General features: G+C 43.2%; 1 protein-coding gene across 1 annotated transcript; it reads left to right on the forward strand.

Annotated features, from left to right (window-relative positions):
• Positions 1 to 2,209: 2,209 nt before the first annotated feature.
• On the forward strand, positions 2,210 to 4,730 carry cbln2b (cerebellin 2b precursor). The gene is made up of 4 exons (XM_023999465.2): positions 2,210 to 2,300; positions 2,721 to 3,319; positions 4,098 to 4,217; positions 4,425 to 4,730. The coding sequence occupies exons 2-4, from the start codon at positions 3,026 to 3,028 to the stop codon at positions 4,620 to 4,622; spliced, it is 612 nt and encodes a 203-aa protein (XP_023855233.1). The 5' UTR covers positions 2,210 to 2,300; positions 2,721 to 3,025; the 3' UTR covers positions 4,623 to 4,730.
• The last annotated feature ends 13,083 nt before the right edge of the window (positions 4,731 to 17,813 follow it).

Below are 17,813 nucleotides of genomic sequence, written 5' to 3' on the forward strand. Positions count from 1 at the left end.
AATGTTCTATGATTTCATTACGGATGGGTGGATCAGGGTGGATTGATGCACGGATTAATTTAAATGAATGAATAAATAAATGGATGAACAGATTAATAGATGAACAGATGCCAATGCCGAATGGATAGATAGACGAAATTCCAACACAACCTCCGGTCAGAAAATCCAGTTTTAATTGCATTTAAAATATGGATGACATACCTAACAGACCCTTAATGATACACCTACCCCCCACAACCCCCTCCCCCCCACACCCTCTCGCTCCCYTGGGATAATCAGTGGAGTCAAACGTATTATGGTATATGAATCTGAACTCCTTGCATAATCTGGCCAATTAGCAAAGCTTAGAGCGAGTGGAGTGACAGCTCATTACGAAGTTTAAGTGAAAGTTCAGCAGTTCTGAGGAAGAACTCTCAGATCCATCAGAGACAAGGAGCCATGATAGGGACCCTTCCACAGAGTTCTTCAGAGGTATTATGACATGTTTGGGCAGGGCTGGACAGAGAGGGTAGGAGTTTGCTAAGGTGAGGTGTACAGGATGTATACTAATACATTGTATATAGGGTCCAGAGTTTTCCTGGTCCGGGGTGRAAAAAMCCTTGGCCCTTGGAGTGGGGGATTMCATGTATTAACTGTTTTAAGCCAAATTAATAAACTGAAATCACACATGTTGCTGTACTCCACATATGGGAGACGCATAAATTGAACTGAATCCCGACCTCTCAGCCCTCCAGCTAATATCATCAATAGTATCAGATATGCACAATATCAATATTAATAGATAGCGTAACTATTAATTAAATGTAAGGTTGCAAAGGAATAACTTATTGAAATTCCACCACTGCTGTACTCCCACTGCTTTAACTTTGACTATGCTAGTACTTCCTGGTTTGGGGGCTTATCTAAACTTATGAAGGGGAAGCTCCAGATAGCCCAGAATAAGTTGATCAGGGTAGTTTTGAAGGTGAGTCCACGTACTCACATAGGCAGGAGCTGCTTTCAGGAACTAAACTGGCTGCCTGTTGAGGCTAGGGTGTCCCAGATAAGACTAGGTTTGGTTTACAGGAGTATTTATGGTCYTGCGCCGAGATATTTAAGTGAGTTTACTTTCCTCGTGTTAGGGATGCACACAATCACAGCACCAGATCAGGTGTTGCTGATGTGTGCTTATACAGGTTCAGGAGTAATGCTGGGAAAGGTACKTTCTTGTATACTGGAGCCTCAGAATGSAATGAGTTGCCTCTGCCTRTTAAAACAACGTCCTCTCTRGACAGCTTTAAAAAGAAAGTAAAAATATGTTTGATGKCCTCTGTGYCCATATGAATAACCCCTATGATGTAACTGGAATGATGAGATAGATGTTCTTCTTTTATGTTTTTGTTTTATTATTTCACTGCCGTACTGTGTTCGATCTTGTATAGCCATCTTGTCTCAAGAGGACCACAATGGAAATAAGTCCCAGACTTTATTATGTGTTATCCTCGATGATTTTATTAATGTGCATGTATGGCTTTTAAGTTTTATGTGTGCTTGTTTTTTTAAATGTTCGAATTAATAAAATAAACTAAACTAAATAACACAACCTAGTGACAATGAAAGACTGCAAGGTGCTGCTCACTTCCACCTAAGGATTTTGCCTTTTGCCTTTGCACTGTTAATAAAAACAACAGGATATTATGGTAGCTTGAAAATTGTCCTCATTAGTCGAACACAAATTCACCATGCACCTGTGGTGAGAAAAAAAAGAGCTGACAGTACCACCTTCATACCGCTGGGTGTCGCACAAGTATCTTTGTGGCTCCTGTAAAACTGCCAGTTTTGAGCTCAAATTAGTGACATACATATCCAATTATAGGAACAGCGCAAAAAGCAATGATATCCGCTGTTCTGCCACTTTCATCTCTGATTAAGCGCGCGACAAGAGAAGGGGGGATGGCGGGATATAAATTGCGGGTGCAGATTGGGAGGCAGCMATGAACTCCGCTGTCCCGCGAGGGCCACTGATGTATAGTCTCACAACATTCAACTGGTTATGTAAACAAGCGAATTAATCCATACGTGTGCTTATTCTACTGTTCTAGTCTACTAGTGAGTGAGGTGCCCTTATACGCAGTGCCTACGACATTACTACTGGACTTGGACTTGAATAAAAAAGGATGGGCGTGAGTCGCCTTTGAAAGGGAAGCGAGGGGCGATCCTTTTTCAGCACAGGATGCGAGCCCACCGCTCAGTTCACTCTGCGCGCTGCTTCCTATRCGGAATGAGAGACTGACTCCACGCTATGGATAGGCCTATTACAGGTAACGTCCAGACGTCTTTTCGGRAAAACATATATTTGGGTTTTTGATAGTGCAAAGGAGTAGGCTAGTATAAGAGTGGCCAAATTAAACTTGAGAGGAAGAAAAATGTAATAAATAATTGATCACAATGATTGTTTTTAGGATTTCCAAATTGCATGAGTATTTAATAACGTTCATTTAATAATGGGAGGTGATACATCTGACTAATATTTACTAATTTGAAAACTATAGCCTAAATTAAATAGCATTTATTTGACGCACTTACTAGATAGGCTACCTTAGAATTCCGTGCGTATTACGCACGAGTTTTTGTATAGGTCTATGGATCMCAATTAATTATTTTTAGCACTCAATTTAGTATATCTTAAACACCTAATAGTCTGTCATGAATCAGTTGTTATTTGTTTCTTAAATCACCAGGAAACACCACCAAACTGTATGTTTGAAGACCAGCCTAATATCAACTGAGACGCACAGGAGGAAAGGGGTGTGAGAAAGAGAGAGCGTGTCTGTGCGTGTACTAAAAGTGTGTGCGTGTGTCAAAGTGTGTGTGTTAGAGAGAGAGAGCGAGAGAGAGAAGGGTAAAGAGAGAAGGGAAAGAGAGAAGGGGAAAGAGAGAGAGGAAAGGAGTAAGGTTGGTCCAGGTGATTGCGTCCTTTCAAACCTCCAAGGAGCTGCSGTGTAGGATCAGTGTGCACAGGAAGGATCAGAGTTCCGACCAGACCATGGTGGTGCCAGCCCGCTGCCCGGGCCCCTGTGCCATGCTGGCGCTCAGCCTCCTAATGGGATACGGCGTGGTGTACTGCGTCGCCGGCCAGAATGACACGGAACCCATCGTACTGGAGGGGAAATGCCTGGTGGTCTGCGACTCCAACCCTTCCTCGGACGGCGGGGTGACCTCTTCGCTCGGGATATCCGTCCGGTCCGCGGGCGCCAAGGTGGCTTTCTCTGCTGTGCGCGGAACGAATCACGAGCCCTCCGACATGAGCAACACGTCTATGACCATCTACTTTGACCAGGTCAGCCGTCCCGGGAATTTGCGTATGCAAATATTGTCCCTATSTGGACAGATACTTATTTTGGAGATTGATAATATGTTTGATATATTTTTTTTCTGATGCGGCATACAGAATAATGTTTTAATGCAAATGGGTTATGATAACTTMACCTGGGTTGAGTTTATGCGTTGGGAGATTTCTTTCTCTCAAAAACTTGAGAGCAGTTTTGGGGAGCCTCTGCAAGAAAATGTTGCAGTATGATAACGGGGACATTGTGATCGTTGTGCGTAATTACCCCAAATATGCATAAAAGCTGCAGCTTGATGCAAATGTTGTGATTTGAAAATACGTAGGCTATTGTACATATAGTCTGTCTTGTAGGTTTAAGGGACGCGCAAGCACTGCGGCGCAACAATAGATGTGACTGCTGCTGTAAATGCTCCAACCATCAAGTGGAGTATTTTTACGCCCAGCTGGTGCGCTGGAGCATTATGGACAGTTTTATGTTAATTGATGGCCCCACCCCCCTCTCCRACAAACTAACGTGTATAGATTGAAATCAATGATTCGACCACTACGTTTCYCGACTTCAACAATAAAAATGCATTGTCCAATTGGAAAACTGAAAGTGACAGGCGAGCAACATTGGATAATGTGGGTCGCGCGTTTACAGGACCGCTCTATTACGCAGTGTGAAAGTGCTTGGTAATTTGGCTAGTTTAACCCTCGCGGTGTCTCAGTCTGTTATATGGTGACTCTGGGTTCTGCTTATGCGTTATCTTGTCGCTTTGTGTTGCAGGCTTTAGTGAACATCGGCAACCATTTCGATCTCAAAGCGAGTGTCTTCCAGGCGCCAAGGAGGGGAATATACAGCTTCGGCTTTCATGTGGTCAAGGTTTACAACAGACAAACCATACAGGTAAGACCAATAGTCAACATTTGCTTTACTATGATTGCTATTCAAGGTTTTCTGATGGTTGGCCTAGTTGGGCTATAGTGTATTGTTGTAGGCTATGCCACGGAGCAGCCATCCCAAAATGGGTACATTATTGGTTCGTAATTAGAGTAGGCCAACCGTACGATGTAACACGTCTGAATTCTGCGCGTGCTGTTTCCGTTACCCCAGGTCAACCTGATGCAGAACGACTACCCGGTCATATCAGCTTTCGCCGGTGACCAGGACGTTACGCGGGAGGCCGCGAGCAACGGCGTTCTTCTGCAACTGGAGCGCGAGGACCGGGTGTATCTGAAGCTGGAACGGGGCACACTCATGGGCGGCTGGAAATATTCCACTTTCTCAGGCTTCCTAGTCTTTCCACTATAATTTAATATGCGATCACGGAAATCGCAAACGTGACTCCTCCACGGTTGAGGAATGATAAAGACAAAAATGTGGTATTTTATTTGAACTAAACTGTCAGAGGAGGAAGAAGACAGACACATATGTGTACATACACACACTATACAGTATCTATTTAATTCAAACATGAACGTTTCCTTGGAGTTCATACATCCAAATCCATCGACCAAACCCAATCTGGAAGGATAACCGAATCGATCGCTCCGTGATGTATAGGCAACCACTTGTCGATTATTTGGATTTTATCACTTGGGAATCAATTAACTTTTGTCAACAGACAGACGAGTCAGTGTACCTCTGTGTACCCGGACTACTGAACAGATGAGAAGAAGGTTATATGAATCGAAGAACTTAAAGTCCCGAGCTAGTCTACATGTATTTTCCAATGCTCTATTTTGTGTTTGTATAGCCTTTGGCATAGAACTAGGGTTTCCGTCAAGTGAGGTGTGTGGAATTATAACGGACGTCCAAGAGAAGAAGAGTGSTTTCACACCCAAAGCATTTTTTGCACGAACGGAAGAATGTTTTTGTTTTGTGCTGTCTATGGTGTTCCATTTTGGATGCTGAACATATTGAAAACAAGCCAACTGTAGGCTGCCTAACTATCCAGAGATGACATAAAAAGAGAAAAAAGGCAACATATTTCAGCCAATGGAGACATCTATAGAAACTCTTTTACAAAAAAACATTTATCGAATTTATAAAGTACATATTCACATTATGGTGTGTTCTACTCTACATTTCGAATCTGCGTAGCTTTGACTGATTTAGTGTCCAGTGACGTTGCTCACAAATGTACATTGTGAAAATAACAACAGAAAAAAATCCCTATATATGATGTCCCGCCTAATAAAAAATATTGTATTGTATACGCGTATCGATTCACTTTTATTCTATACCATTTTGAGCTTGCAAATAAAACAAGTTCGAAAAGACATCAGGTCTGAAGTAAGTTAATAAGAAATTGACGTTCAAAGTCGAAGTAATCGTGACAGAATAGGCCACTAATAAAGTACTGTACAGCGAACGTCCTTCTCAGACCTGTAGCTCACTATAGATTGGCGCTGTCCATGGTTCTCATCTAGCAGCCGCTTGAACTGAATGCAATGCTATGCTCGTCACGACACACTGAAGTCCACACCAAACCCCATTCAACTCTCGTTGTTGAAAATAGTAAACAGATCGCTATCAACTTTTCATGTTTCTTTATTCTAAGATCAAAGCAGAGAAATAACATGACAATACAATAGCATATTGACATTGTCAAAACCGCTCTATTTTGATGTGAATAGTGATAGTTATTCACACACTGTAATTATCTTAGCCAAATAATTATGCAACGCAGAGACAATGAGATATTGTTTTGGGCCTGCTGTACAAAAACAACCCTCCCAGCCACGCACACACACGAACACACACACGAAACAAACAACACACGAACAAACACACACACACGAACAAACACACACACGAACAAACACACACCACCAACACAACCAACACACACAACACACACACACACACACACACTGCACACACACACACACACACACACACACACACACACACACACACACACACACACACACAGAGAGATCAAGGTTGTTTTTCAGCCACGATGTACAGGAATACATTCCTAATACATCTTCACAGCTGAACAATCAATAGTACATCAATGAAGCCTACTCTATTTCTAGAGCTTTGGTTTAATCAAGATACTGCATGGATATGGGAGCATCACAAATGTTCAGATATGTCATGTGCTAAACGATGCTATCAAAGATGTACCCCAAACAAGTCCACATAATTAAACATGCATTGTGGTACATAGAAACCAAGGAAACAGGACTGAGCAAGTCACCACTATCTTATCATGTAGAACTGAAGGCTATGTGTGTGTGTGTGTGTGTGTGTGATAGCAAGTATATTAATAGATGCTATAACTAATGGTGCCTAGATGCTGTATATAGGCCTATACCATGCAGGTCTGATTGGCATTCGTTCTTTGATCTAGGTTAAAGGGGAAAAAAACAAAAAAAAACGTTGATATAGATTGAAGATATTGGCCATGAATGAAACAGATAGTAGAACAAAGGGAATTGGTGTGGTGTAGCTAAAGTGTAGCCTAATAGGAAAATAAGGGAGATGGTAAGTACACCTACACCTGTCAATTTTGGTTTCCTCTGGGCTGCATGGCCAGGTGCAGTGTAGTTTTCAGCAAGGCTAGGATGTGGATCAATGGAATACTTAAGATTGATCTTTGCATTGGAGCCTAGCTCKCTGTCTGATTAAGAGACCAAACCCACTTATTTGACTGTTGCTACAAGGTATTAAACAAGTCATGGGTTGTTTTGAATTGTCATAAAATGAGTAAATCGTTTTAAACAGCTAAATGTTGTGTTGATGCTGTCAGGCATCTATTGTATTATAAACTGTAGATTGTGATGCTTAATCTGATCTCGTAAATTTACATTGAGAACAGTGAAACACCATTTTGATAATGATGTAGGTGGGCACTGCACTGTAAGCCAAGCAGTCATGACAACAGCAAGATGGCTGACTTTAGGAGGTGGAAAAATGTGATTGKTTGAGATCTCTGCTCAAAAGAATGCTGAAATGTTCTTATGCAGATGATAATTTCTAGACTTGTCAATACAATATTGATTGAAGTTGATTAGCTCACCAAGATCTCCTAACTATGGATACTTTATATYCAGCTATCAACAATGGCACAAAATACTGAGATTGTATAGCCTATTATTCAGAAAATCTTATAAAATTGAATGTCCAAAAAAATTCMAGATGGCAGCAGGATTGGCCTTGGCAGTGGAACCTAGCTGGCAACTGCCTAGGGGATCAGKGTCTTACCTAGTTCGATCCAGTTTTTATATTCAACATGCCAAACACTAGGCAGGTTTCAATTGACCAAGATTTATTAGACAAAAGCAAAGTCGCAAAAAAAATGATAATTGTGACATGTGTAATGGAAACAGCAGCTGTAGGAGAAATGTTCTAAAGATCAACAACATTTTTATCTGTTAGAAAGCGGTGCATTTTTATTTTGTCCAACTTTCTTTATAGCAACAAATGATGATGGAAACAGTGTTTTTCGAATAATGATGATTGCYGCTAATTTTGAAGGTACGCAGGGCATGTGATGTCATTAAGTAACTATACAACTCCACTCCACATTTAATTCTGAATGCTTACTGATTTCTAAATCTATATTTCAACTATAAAACATAATGTTTCTTTGCGGGACAAGGATTATCTGGACTTTCAAGAATGCCTGAATTGCTCTGCCTTGTGTTTCTGGTTGGCTGGATGCGAGATTCACCATCCAATTATTTCAGATCTAAGGGAGTGCAAGTTTCACCATGGCACTGACTGTGGCAGTTATTATAATTATTAGAGTATGGCAAATATARGTAAATTCTTGCATTCTGTCCATGCTGGCTTTTGTGGGCTACCTGAGACATGAAACAGGTGGGAGGGCATACAGGCTGTCACCAATTTATTGACGCGCAGTTTTCCAAATTTTTATTCCACACTCGGTTTTTAGCATAAAAACTTTTTTTTTTTTTTTAAATGTGTGATGTCATTACGTGCAGCTGTTATTATCGAGACAAGACAGTTCAATGGAAAAGCACTGGACAAGTTAATGGCAACGTAGCTAGTGTGTGAAGGCAACAGGCACTTTGAGTAAGCTAACACTACCTACACATCAGTGTGGATATCGACATCCATTGGTTTCTACTAGTTACCGTACACAACGTCAAAATTGGCTATATTGTAAAAAATCATAAAAACTAAAATAAGCATTTTGACCTTAATTTAAGGTTAAGCATAAGGTTAYCAAGGTGGTTAAGGCTATGGTTAAGGTTAGGTTTAAAATCWCATTTTAAGAAGATACATTTATGACTTTGTGGCTGTGGTAAGTAGTTACGACTGCATACGTTTTGCGGAAACGAGACCTAAATCTTCTAATTGGACTCCAACAGCTGAGAGCAGAGCAGAGAGGCCTGCTGTTACTTCTGCAGATGCCAGSCCAGGGATAAAGTAGCATAGAGTAAAATGGCTCTGGCAACCAACATACCACTCACCACTTCACTCTCAACAGCTTATTTGGACAGCATTTTAAAAAGCCCTATAAACTTTTGATTAAGCCCATACTGACTCAAACGGTCTATTTTTGGACCATTTATTTTCCTAATTATGTCTGTATCTCATTCTCTTATCTTGTCATGGCTTGATTACTCAGAAATGATTCCACATTGTTGGTGGTCAAATTATCTCAATCCATAGAGGCAGACACAAATATATAAAACTAGAACTAGGGTTTGTGTACCCTTACGAAAAAAGATTGCAGYCAGAGTGCAGTATAACTGCAGTACACTGCATTATAACTGCAGTCAGAGTGCAGTATAACTGCAGTATGTGACAAATACTGCATCCAAAATAAGTTCACATAAATTCCACAATCTGATGCTAGCTCATGATGAATCCTAAACACCGTTTGGCACGACAGGTGCCAGATGAGTGTATTTGATGTTACCAATATATAGCTTTGATGAACGTTAGCCACCTAGCTGACATGTACATCTTTATGCCCTTATGGGTGTGAACCATGGATAAAGTAGCCTATTGTGTGTTTTCCACAGATATCAACAACATTTATCAAAGATGTGAAATGATAACACCACCATGTGTCCACCCCAATAGTACCATCAATCCCTGTGTATGGGGGACACTTTTATGGCTGTACAGATGGCAGTATATTGTTCTTTGTGGGCCCGATATAAATAAGGATAAAACTGGTACCACCCATTAAAAAACACTGAGCTAATATGGCCTTTTAGTGTTTTAAGACGTCTTTGTTTCAGAGTTAGTCTCTTGGAGGCAGGCATGCTTCTTGTTAAATATCCTTTGTGGCCTCGTCTTTGGGCTCGTGTTTCATTTAAACAGCTCACCCAGCAGGATCGTAGACTTCAATGTGGGCCCTCACGGCACGCAGCACTGCAATACTTTATGCATTACAGTCTAAATTACATATTAGAGTCATCAGAGGCATATTATCTGTGGGTTCAGCCTGTCGTAATGGATGTCAGTTGCAGTTATTCATTAAACTGTAGGTTTGGTGAGGAGTCTTAAACACACACACATATATAGACACACACACACTGGCTCCCCTCAGAGAGACACAGCTGTAATTTCTACCCAGTCAGGCTTGAACAAAATGCCACATATCTAAACATTTGAAAACTGCCAGAGAAAAAAACAAATTAAATCGATTACAGCAATCAGATATTGAAGTCCTCTGGTGTTGACTTGAAGGCTGTCATCCAGAGAGCATCATAACTGTAACTCTTTTAGACAGCATTGGAGTTTACACATCTAATTTAATTGCTTCAGCTTGCAGTTAATGGTAAATGTAGCAAAAAYAAGTAAATATTCTGGGAGAAAACAGTGGAGTATCTTTGCTTCGTCCTGCCCAAACTTTTGATCTTTACAGCTGAAATAAAACCATTMATTGATTATCATTCTCCTCACTTACCAACAGTGCTCCAACAGTGGCGTATACAGGTGATTAACTACYGACAACTTAATGAAAACCATAACAAGTAAATACCATGGAACAAAGTTTGATTTCGTTGGCAATCACCATTAGTCTTCGGATTTCCTTAAAATTAACACAATCTTAGTGGCTTTAGCTTTTGAGTCCTGCCTAAGGGTAAAGCACAATAAACACAGTTGGAGCATACTGTATACTGCTCTGTGCATTTGTCGCTTTGCTGAAAAACCTTGTGGACCTCATGAATCAACATACACAATCTGATTGTGGGGGGCTCTTTGCTGCCACTTTACAGAATGTCATCTGGTTCTCTGCAGAGTACTCTGAATATTGAAGGACCAAACTGCTTCTAGAACAATGACAAGCCATCAGAAATCCTATTTTCGTAGTTTTCTATAGTTTGAAGCTATTAGACACACACAAAAGCCCCAGATTGGCAAATTATCCCTCTGTCTCTCTGAATTTGGCAGAAGGAGTTTGCATCCCCCCACTGGGCACAGACGTCATATCAACGTCCATTCCACGTTCRTTCAACATAATYTCATTGAAATGACATGGAAACAATGTTGATTCAACCAGTTTGTGGCCCAGTGGGCAGGCTTTGTTTGTTCTAATGTCTCTCAGTAGGAATCCAAAGGACTGATAGGACTTTCATCATGCTTGACGGTTCCCTCAAGGGGAACAATAAAGAAAAACTCAAGCATCACAATCACAAGAGACCAACTAACAATGTACAGTATCTTTTTATTTAACAATGAACAGCCAAGTAAATACATGTAGTCACAGCAACTAAAATCCCTCACACAAAATGTCTCCTCTTCCACTCATTTTCTCAAGTGTTCCTCAGCTATCCATTTGTGGTTAAATTTGCCCTTAGTGTGATTCTGGGTGAGAATAATCCTTTCACAGCAGTATTTTTATATTTAGTGTGCTTTCAGGCAAACCTAGCGGCACTTCCGTCTGGGTTGAAACGATGCTTAGTCCCACACTCAATCTAATATCTAACGTGGAGGCAAGTTAAAAAGGAAATGCATACTGAATGTCAGGCTTTACCGCTAGCCGTAATGGCTCCGCCCTCTTTATATCATATTAAAACCCATTCCATAGGTTTMTCTCCAGACAAGCTCTGTTAATTTCATGGTCCTGCAGTAATGGCATAGCAATAGGAACATAACCACCTGTGCCCTTCCCTTCCCCTCGTTAGGAATAAAACTAACCAATGCTTTGGCAAGGGAGGGAGGGAAAGTGGCAGGGAGGAAAAGAGGGCCTCATCAAGGTGAATCATGCCTTTCTATTCAAACATTTCTATTCTTTAATCACATWTTAGTGCTAAGACCCCTCATACATCTTATCAAGATTATAGTTTAAGCAACAAAWAGGTCAGAGCTGATGAAACACCAAGTGGAMATTTTGTCTTACTCTAATGAAACACACTTGGGGGTTTTCCAAGTCCTCCCTACTGTGCTGTGGGACATTGATTCATTTATTGATAGCACCTGTTCATAACTATTAGATGTGCTGCATCTGTAGCTTCTATCCCTTCTCTTGAAGGGGGTTCAAGACCCCTGCGATAACTGTCATGGCCGCCTGATGACCTGGCCAATTTACACTTGAATGAGAAGACACGGTAGCAAACCGGGAGAATACACAGAGAGGATAGATAGAATGCACGCACGCACACACAGCAAGCACTGCACAGTGGCTGGTTAATAATGCATCTGTTTGCCTAATAAGTAAAGAGACTCATATTACAGACCCAAACATCAGACAGACACCCGCCTCTGTGGATGGACCCCTGTGTCAATCAGCTCCCTGAAGAGATGGAGAGAAGGAGACCGAAGAGAGAAAGATGGAGAGGAAATAGAGAGAGATGGGAAGTMTGTTTATTCCTTCTGTCTTTCCTCCCAACTCTGCAATATCCATACTGCTGAAATGTGCAATTCCCCAAAGAAGCACCCCCCTCTCACCTACCCCGCATCCCTCCTACTTACAGAGACAGAACAGTAGACTATGCAAAGCTAGGCAATGCAAGCCAATCTCATATGAGGAACTTCCATGATGATGAGAGTCTCCGATATATCATCTGTCTACACATTAGATTCAGTCARTGTCCCAGCCCCACAGCCTAACCAATTTAACCACATTCATTAGAATGGGAAACACTGTGCATCAGCACTACTCTAGCACTACTGTAGCAATAGGTGGATGACATAAATACACTGCGATGTGAGCTGGGAGATGCTCTGACACAGAGGTGGGTGTCATACTTACAGCATGTACTATCCTTTGATTGTTCCGTGGTTGCCATGGCGCTGAGGTGCCGTGAGGCTGCCTAGGAAGAGAACTCCTGTACATTTGTAAGTATTTTATCCGTTTTTAAAAAGCTATTTTTTTTCAATCATTTTTGTTTGTTTTTGATAACTTATTGAGGGTTGACCTAAAATATCTGGTGATAACCCACGTAGTTGCAGGACTGGTGATGGCAAGTCCATTTATGTGGCTTGGCTAGCTAGCTAACTATTTGAACGATACATCAACACAGAGCCATCTTTCCACCTGCCCCAGTTTCTGGAAGGAGGTTGAAAGCGGTGTGCGGGATGAGAAACTACAAGCTTTTCTCGAAGGGGACTGTTCCGTATACTACCAAKGTGTGGTGGTCTTTTCTGGCACTTTTACAGCCGCTGAAGCATCATCCCGGTTGGTGCTACATTTTTGGGAGTTGACAATCCAGCCTATGTACAATGTTGAGCTGAATATCGTAGACATCAAAGTGTCTGGTGAAGAGCTCCTGTGGCCTGACTAACATTTCTCCCTGGCTGCACCATCATTTAAATAGGAAGACAGTACACTAAGGCCACATTAGGGACCAAACCAACAGTGGATTTAAAGCTAGCTCATGGATGTCCWTAAATATTCAATATTACAGAGGTTTGTGCCAGTTTAAGTTCAGTAATATAGTAATGTTGTTCTTTATGCTGGGTATGTTTATTTATGAACAAGTAATTATTTTGTTTTAAATGTGGCTAGTAGGCTACACGGGCAGGATTTGAAAAGTGGTGTGCATTGCTAAGACATAGACTGAAGAGTTTGGGACTGTGAAATACTGCCACTATCCAAGCAKTATCTCCTTTAACAAGCAGTAAAACTAAACTAGCAGAAGCACAATGAATATTTATTTGAGATTTGCAGGTTTGACAGAGTCATTGTAACATGCATGACTATATACTCACACTGAATGTACAATCATCATAGTTAAAGCAACACCACTAAATGAATAACAACTACTCACATAAACATAACTAGTCATTTAAAGCAGAAGTCTACCTTACAATACATATGGTACTTCAACCACTTACAGTGCCTTCAGAAAGCACACCTTGACTTTTTCCACTTTTTGCTGTGTTACAAAATGGGATTGATATGGATTTAATAGTCAAATTTGGTCAATGATCTACATAAAATAGTCTGTAATGTCAAAGTGGAAGAAAAATGCTAACATTTATTAAGAATGAATGAAAATTAAAAGACAAATTTATCTTGATTAGATATGTCACGCCCTGGCCTTAGTTATCTTTGTTTTCTTTATTATTTTGGTTAGGTCAGGGTGTGACATGGGGGATTTATGTGTTTTGTCTATGTCTAGTTGCCTGTGTCTGCACTTTTGTATGATAGCTTCACGTTCGTTTTGTTATTTTGTATAGTTTGTTTAGTGTTCATCTTCTTAAATAAATAGAAGATGTATTCATATCACGCTGCGCCTTGGTCCTCCTCTCCTCCACATTACGACGAACGTGACAGAATAACCCACCACAACCGGACCAAGCAGCGTGAAAGGAAGGAACAGCGCTTTGTGGAGCAATGGACTTGGGAGGAAATATTAGACGGCAAGGGACCATGGGAACAGCCGGGTGAATATCGCCGCCCCAAGGCAGAGCTGGAGGCAGCGAAAGCCGAGAGGCGGCATTATGAGGAGCTAGCTCGGCAGCGCGGCTGGAAGCCTGAGAGGCAGCCCCAAAAATTTATTGGGGGGAGGGACACGGGGAGTGTGGCGAGTTCAGGTAGGAGACCTGCGCCAACCTCCCGTGCTTACCGTGAGGAGCCGAAGATGGAACCAGAGCCAGTCGGGGTGGAATTGGAGGTGAGCAAGGGGAGTGAAACAGAGACTGTGAAGGAATTAATGGGGAAATTGGAGGAGAGTGAAATGAGGGAGTTGCTGTGTTGGTGCATGAGACACGACATCCGCCCRACGGAGCGTGTCCGGGATTTGATGTTACCCGAGTCAGCTCTCCATACTCGTCCTGAGGTGCGTGCTAACCGTCTGGTAATGACAGTACCAGGCCTCCTGTGCACCTCCCTAGTCCTGCACCTCCTGTGGCAGCCCCACGTACTAGCTCTCCTGTGGCAGCCCCACGCACCAGCTCTCCTGTGGCAGCMCCTCACACCAGTCCTCCGGTGCCGGTGCCGGCGCCACGAACCAGGCCTCCAGTTCCAGCACCCCGCACTCGCCTTGAGGTGCGTGTCCCGCAGCCACACAGTCAACACACACGCAGGCTTCTGTGCGTCTCCAGAGTCTGTAGCTGTCTGTTCCTCCGCACTCGCCCCTGAGTGCGTGTCCTCAGCCGGTACCAGCAGTGCCGTACACGCACCAGGCATCCAGTGGCATCTCCAGGGTCCAGTAACTCCCCTGTCCCTGCTCCTTGCACTCGCTTGAGGTGCGTGTCCCAGCCCGGTACACCAAGTTCGGCACCACGCACCAGGCTTCCTGTGCGTCTCCAGAGCTGTACGCCCTGTTTCTCCTCGCGCCCTGCCTGAGGTGCGTGTCCCAGCCGGTACACCAGTCCGGCACCAGACCAGGTTATAGTGCACCTCGGCAGTCCAGTATGCCCTGTTCTTCTCCCGACTCGCCTTGAGGTGCGTGTCCCAGCCGGTAACACAGTTCCGGCAACGCACCAGGCCTACTGTGCGCTCCAGGGTCCAGTATGCCTGTTCCTGCTCCCCGCACTAGCCTTGAGGTGCATGTTCCAGCGCGGTACCACCAGTTCCGGCACCACGCACCAGGTTACTGTGCGCCTCCAGGGTCAGTATGCCTGTTCCTGCTCCGTCTGTACGCGCGCCTGAGCTGCCATCTGTCCAGCGCTGCTGAGCTGCCCGTCTGTCCAGCGCCGTCTGAGCTGCCCGTTTGTCCAGCGCCGCCTGAGTGCCCTCTGTCCAGCGCCGCTGAGCTGCCTGTGTCCAGCGCCGCCTGAGCTGCCCGTCTGTCCAGCGCCGCCTGAGCCGCCGCCAGTCAGGAGCCGCCAGAGCCGCCGCCAGTCAGGAGCTGCCAGAGCCGCCCGTCAGTCAGGAGCTGCCAGAGCCGCCCCAGTCCGGAGCTGCCTTTAAGTTCGGAGTGGCCGCCAGTCCGGAGCTGCCCCTCAGTCCTGAGCTACCCTCAGTCCTGAGTTACCCTCAGTTCTGAGCTTGTCTTCAGTCCGGAGCTGCCCGTCAGTCCGGAGCTGCCCCTCAGTCCGGAGCTGCCCTCAGTCCAGAGCTACCCCTCAGTCCTGAGCTACCCTCAGTCTGAGCTGTCCCTCAGTCCGGAGCTGCCTTCAGTCCGGAGCTGCTTTCAGTCCTGAGCTACCCCTCAGTCCGGAGCTGCCTTTCAGTCCAGAGCTGCCTTTCAGTCCGGAGTTGCTTTCAGTCTGAGCTACCCCTCAGTCCTGAGCTGCCCTCAGTCTTAGCTGCCCCTCAGTCCTGAGAGCCCCTCAGTCCGGAGCTGCCCTCAGTCCGGAGCTGCCCCTCAGTCCAGAGGCGCCCTCCGTCCAGTGGCGCTCTCTACAATGGTTTCAGTCCGTCAGAGGTGCACAAAGCGGGTAATGACTATGGTGGAGTGGGGTCCACGTCCCGCACCCGAGCCGCGCCGTAAGAAGGCCACCCGGACCCTCCTCCTTCTGTGTCAGGTTTTGGGCAGAGTCCGCACCTTTGGGGGGGGGGGGGGGGTACTGTCACGCCCTGCGCTTTAGTTTTATCTTGGTTTTCTTTATTATTTTGGTTCGGTCAGGGTGTGACATGGGGGATGTATGTGTTTTGTCTATGTCTAGTTGCCTGTGTCTGCGCTTTTGTATGATAGCTTCACGTTCGTTTTGTTATTTTGTATAGTTTGTTTAGTGTTCATCTTTTTAAATAAATAGAAGATGTATTCATATCACGCTGCGCCTTGGTCCTCCTCTCTTCCACATTACGACGAACGTGACAAGATAAGTATTAACCCCCTGAGACAATACAAGTTAGAAACACCTTTGGCAGCATATTTCTGGGTAAGTCTCTAAGAGCTTTGCACACCTGGATTGTACAAATTTGCCCATTATTCTTTTAAAAATTCTTCAAGTTCTGTCGAGTTGGTTGTTGATCATTGCTAGAAAGCCATGTTCATGTCTTGCCATAGATTCTCAAGCCGATTTAAGTCAAAACTGTAACTACGCCACTCAGAAACATTCAATGTCTTCTTGGTAAGCTTGAACATATGAAGAGTGGTACTCAGTCATGTGWTGTKTTGGATTTGCCCCAAACATAATGCTTTGTATTCAGGACAAAAAGTACAGTTCTTTGCCACATTTTTTGCAGTATTACTTAAGTGCCTTGTTGAAAACAGGATGCATATTTTGGAATATTTGTATTCTGTAGATGCTTCCTTCTTTTCACTCTGTCATGTAGGTTAGTATTGTAGAGTAACTATAATGTKGTTGATCCATCCTAATTTTCCTCATATCACAACCATTAAACTCTGTAACTGTAACTGTTTTAAAATCACCATTGGCTTCATGGTGAAATCCTTGAACGGTTTCCTTCCTCTCCGGCAACTACGTTAGGAAGGACACCTGTATCTTTGTACTGACTGTGTATTGTTGCACCATCCAACGCATAATTAATAACTTCACCATGCTCAAAGGGATATTCAGCGTCTGCTTTTTTTATTTTTACACATYTACCAATCGTTTCCCAATCAAAACCTCCCTGGTCTTTGTGGTTGAAACGGTGCTTGAAATKCACTACTTGATTGAGGGACCTTACAATTATCTGTATGTGTGGGGTGCAGAGATGGGGTAGTCATTCAAACATTATTTGAACCACTGTTATTGAATATAGAATGAGTCCATGCAAYCTATGTGTTTTATTAAGCACATTTTTACTCCTGAACTTATTTTGGTTTGCCATAACAAAGGGGTTAATTYTTTATTAATTTCAAAAATGTTCTACAAACAAAATTCAATTTTGGCATCATGGTGTAATGTATCAGTGACTCAAATTCTCAGGCTGTAACACAACAAACTATGTGAAAAAAGTAAAGGGGTGTGAATACTTTCTGAAGGCACTGTAAATCATGCATTCATGTCAGTGCCAAAATTGTGCAAAACATTTAACTACTTATGTCAATGAGAGATATTGGGGTTACACGGTTGTATAATTKATTTTATTTAGCCAGGATAGTCCACACAGTAACACATGTTTTTCAGCGAGTCAATTTACAATCCAGCCCTGAGTTGTCCGAAAACAAACATCAAGCTATTGAAGATGTCTAGACGATCCATCATTGATCAGAGCAGTCT

This window comes from Salvelinus sp. IW2-2015, linkage group LG14 (genome assembly GCF_002910315.2).
Source record: "Salvelinus sp. IW2-2015 linkage group LG14, ASM291031v2, whole genome shotgun sequence".
Lineage (NCBI taxonomy): Eukaryota > Metazoa > Chordata > Actinopteri > Salmoniformes > Salmonidae > Salvelinus > Salvelinus sp. IW2-2015.

What these genes read in the sequence shown, in the direction of transcription:
- cbln2b (XM_023999465.2), top strand. Translation starts at nt 3,026, where the DNA reads ATGGTGGTGCCAGCCCGCTGCCCGGGCCCCTGTGCCATGCTGGCGCTC. An exon ending in TGACCATCTACTTTGACCAG is followed by an intron (nt 3,320 to 4,097) that starts GTCAGCCGTCCC and finishes TTTGTGTTGCAG; the next exon opens with GCTTTAGTGAACATCGGCAA. An exon ending in ACAACAGACAAACCATACAG is followed by an intron (nt 4,218 to 4,424) that starts GTAAGACCAATA and finishes CCGTTACCCCAG; the next exon opens with GTCAACCTGATGCAGAACGA.